Source organism: Tuber melanosporum (genome assembly GCF_000151645.1).
Source record: "Tuber melanosporum whole genome shotgun sequence assembly, scaffold_14, strain Mel28".
NCBI classification, from domain to species: domain Eukaryota; kingdom Fungi; phylum Ascomycota; class Pezizomycetes; order Pezizales; family Tuberaceae; genus Tuber; species Tuber melanosporum.
The window spans coordinates 505,534-509,744 of NW_003298797.1; the positions used below are offsets into that span (position 1 = coordinate 505,534).

Below are 4,211 nucleotides of genomic sequence, written 5' to 3' on the forward strand. Positions count from 1 at the left end.
GTACTCGTGCTCAAGGGGAGAGCAGTCATTTATTGCACCGTGCTATATCTGTGATTTCGCCCAGTTCCTCTACATAGTGACATCAGATGTCTTGGGAATTTAACTCCGGGCTTGATGGGTAAATCTCTGCAAGTATATGTGTTTCAATTGCTTTATAATCATAATACAACTTTTGCTGGCAATCAGGCATAATTTGGTTGGGTTTCTGATATTACACACAAGTAATACCAGCGCCAATCACTTTGTAGGGTTGGTTCCCGGCTGAGAAAACCGGTAGAGGAAGTGATGGCCAAAGTCCTGTCAGTATATTGATTGATTAGGTAGCTGTCACGCGCTGAAGGTACAAGCTTTCTTGTCGCCCGGGAATACCGGCGCCCTGCCGTGGAGCGCTTGAATAGTACTATGCCGGTACTTGAGTCCATAAAAATCGGAAAACGTGACCCTAATCTCTACACAGAATTATATGGGATTAACAGAAATAGTTTTCTGACTTTTACTGGCGCATCCGAGCGCAATCTGGGCACCAAAAGTCATGAGTAGTTGGGTATTTTGCATCAGAAATCCGCAATTTATGATACATCGCGAAATATCTTTCTTGATCGCTTTGATAAAAATACTCAAGTGGAGCCATATGGAATTTGTTCCGATAAAAAAAATTGCGCCCTATCAATAAACTTTGAAAGCAAGGTATCAGGGGCATTTGGGGTCGAGCAATTGATATGATACATGGAACTTATATCAGTTTTCGGTAGGAAAGGTACTTTGCAATATCCTATGGAACAAAAACCTTCGGTTATTAATGCTCACGTGAGGGCAACAATCACCTGATTTTACTCGAAAACCTAGGCAGCTATGAAGCTGATAATACCACATTGATTAACTTTATAGTGCTGCAAGTCATTAAAGTTGCTCATTTTTGGTGTAGAGTGACAAACTACTCACGACTTTCGGCACCATGACCGCACATATTCGCCGAGCACGGTCTAAAAGAAGGGCGGTTGCACCATTCCGATATGGCAGGGTTAGGGTTCCTCAAATAAAGTTCGTCCATCGCGCCGCTTGCGGGGAATAATCATCCCGACTCCAGCCGCAACGAATCATGGTTTAAGAAACCAACCTTGGGGTCGGCCGGGTTAATTATCGTGATTGAGAACAAACCCATCGCACGAATATCGGCCACCGATAACGATTCGCCTAAACCTCTAAAGATGGATCGATTCTTCCTTCGCCATGACTATGCCGAAGACCAGCCCTACTCGCGCACTATCCTCACCACACATGTCTTACATCGTGGGGCCAACCTCGGGGCGGTTTTCGGAGCTCTCTATGGCGGGGCTCGATACGGGCTCTCCACCCACGCCCGCAGTTTACCACTAGTAGCCTCTATTGTCCGGGCTTCGGGTGTTGGAGTTGTTGTAACCACTGGCATTACCGCGGTAATGCTTTCGGCGAGGATGTACGGGAAGCAGGAGATCGAGTGGCAAGACAGATCATGGAGGCTGCTCGAGAATAAGCCTCAGAACAGGATCGATGAATGGAGTGCCTCGGGAGCACTTGTAGGTGGGGTGTTGGGGGGTGTGAAGAAGGGCCTAGGCTGGAGGGGTATTACCGGGAGTGCGGGAATCGGAAGTGTCGTTGGAATTGTTGGCTGGGCGGTTTACAATAAAACGCGGGGGCCGGGAGAGCAAGTAAAAGTGGCGAAAAATTTGGAGAAGACCATTGTCAAATCATAAATTCTTTCTTGCTTGGATTTTCCTACTTTTCATAATCCGGCCTATTAACTGTTACCCTATCCATTAAGATGGGTACCGGTTCCATGTTAATAAAGCCAGCCCTCTTTCGTGTGCAGAATGCAAGCCTGGCTCTCTTTCGGTCTCTCAAAATCACGTGCAAAGGGTCTCCTACACTTAGTCGTGAACACAGCTGCAATAATGCATTGATCAAGTTCCGGAACCTGTGCCGGTACATTCTAGATGTTTCACTGACAGAGGTCAGAACCAGGTAGGCTCATACCGAGACCGCCGGTATTTACCGACCCAGCACAAAGCTTTCGTACGTCCCGTTCGTAGGGTTGGGAATACATTCGTGTGCAGAGGATGGGAGCGATTAGTGCGGTCCCAAAGCTAGCTCGGGCTGGAAACAGAATCAACGCTAATCACACAAAAATCATTGTTGTTTACTGCATTCAGTCATCAGCAACTACCTCCCCTCGACTAGTCAACCGAGTAACATAGTGAAAATATTTGTATCTATTGTACTAACTGTTGTGATAACGAAGTAACAAAGTAACAATGATAACCATAATAAAATCTGAAGACTTAAAGATTAATACAAGCTTGTGCACTCTTTCTAAGAACAGGGCTGAACCTGCCCTTTTTATACCCCTTTATCGTTATATGAGCACTGCCCCATACCAAGGAAATCTCTAGAAGATGCTAGAATACAATAGCATATATACTCAGTCATGTGGCTGTGTTACATGGCCAACACAGCCCCATCATCAGATAGGAAAGAAATAACCTAAATTCCAACACTTCCCCTACAGGTCCATTTCTAACCTAACCAGAAAACTTTCAAATAATACTCTAACCAATTCTTTCGTACAGATATCTGCCAAGTTGTTCTCCATATCCACTCTTTTTACCTCAATTTCTCCATTTTCCCTTAAATCCCTTATATAGTGATGTTGTACATTGATATGTTTTGTTTGATTGTATATGCCTGCATTTTCAGTTAACTTTATAGTGGCTGTATTGTCGCAATGGATAGTCAGTGTAGTGTTGATTCCCACATGTAACATCTATTGTCTCAACCATATGCATTGTTTTGCTGCAAATATAACGTGCTTGCAGGGTACTAATCACGTTATCGGTAATAGATACGATAGTAGGCAGGTGGCCTGCTCTTCCAGAGAGGAGGCGAGAGCTGAGAACTAAAGGAGGCTTTGAGGGTGTACTGGGGAACAAAGAAGTAACTGTTCAACCAAGGATATTGAAATACTGTCTGTCGAAGTCTGCCTTTTCTATCGTAGAAACAGGCGGTCTTTAAATACACAAATCTGTTCATGTCCAGCATGAATGAAACTAATCAAAGGTATCAATCGATACACTTTGGTAAAACTCCTTAAGTATCAAAGAGATACTTAAAACAAAATATAAAACAAAACCAGGTATCAAACGATACTTAAAACAAACCAAGTATCAAAGTGATACTTAAAACAAAACATAAAACAAAGCTAAGTATCAAACGATACTTAAAACAAACCAAGTATCAAAGCGATACTTAAAACAAAACATAAAACAAAGCCAAGTATCAAACGATACTTAAAACAAACCAAGTATCAAAGCGATACTTAAAACAAAACATAAAACAAAGCCAAGTATCAAACGATACTTAAAACAAACCAAGTATCAAAGCGATACTTAAAACAAAACATAAAACAAAGCCAAGTATCAAACGATACTTAAAACAAACCAAGTATCAAAGCGATACTTAAAACAAAACATAAAACAAAGCCAAGTATCAAACGATATTTAAAACAAACCAAGTATCAAAGCGATACTTAAAACAAAACATAAAACAAAGCCAAGTATCAAACGATACTTAAAACAAACCAAGTATCAAAGCGATACTTAAAACAAAACATAAAACAAAGCCAAGTATCAAACGATACTTAAAACAAACCAAGTATCAAAGCGATACTTAAAACAAAACATAAAACAAAGCCAAGTATCAAATGATACTTAAAACAAACCAATAACCGAGTACTCGTACCGGTTACATTCCCCAAAACAAAACAACTGTTTAAATAAACAAGTCCTAAAAATCATCAAAAGCGGAGTCTGAGAAACTAAAGGCTTCAGTTTCCGCTAAAAACTCTTCATCATAGGTGTTGCACCAGGGGCAAGAAGAAATTCTAAGAAAACATTTAGACTCAAAGAAAGGTAAATCACAGTAGTCACGAATACCAGATTCGCGCGGTACATCAACCCAAGCGTGATCGCAATCAGGACAGTAGTCTATCCAGAGGACTTCGAAGTAGTCTTCAAGTTAGATAACATCGCAGTTCAACAACAGTCCAACAATCTGTTGTCGCAGCCTCACATTGAGTTCCACATAGTTTGACATCGTTATGGTATTCGGATGGTGCTCGGGATCAGATAAGGTTGTCGAGAACCTGTTCCATAGCATGATTTTCATCATCGCTACTT

The 4,211-nt window shown here is 41.6% G+C and overlaps 1 protein-coding gene; it reads left to right on the top strand.

The window, feature by feature from the left end:
• Positions 1–1,208: 1,208 nt before the first annotated feature.
• GSTUM_00004638001 (uncharacterized protein) lies at positions 1,209–1,883 on the top strand (the record flags this gene model as incomplete). XM_002836284.2 has 1 exon in its annotated part: positions 1,209–1,883. One exon carries the CDS (start codon positions 1,209–1,211, stop codon positions 1,731–1,733), a length of 525 nt encoding a protein of 174 aa, XP_002836330.1. The 3' UTR covers positions 1,734–1,883.
• Between the last annotated feature and the right edge of the window lie 2,328 nt (positions 1,884–4,211).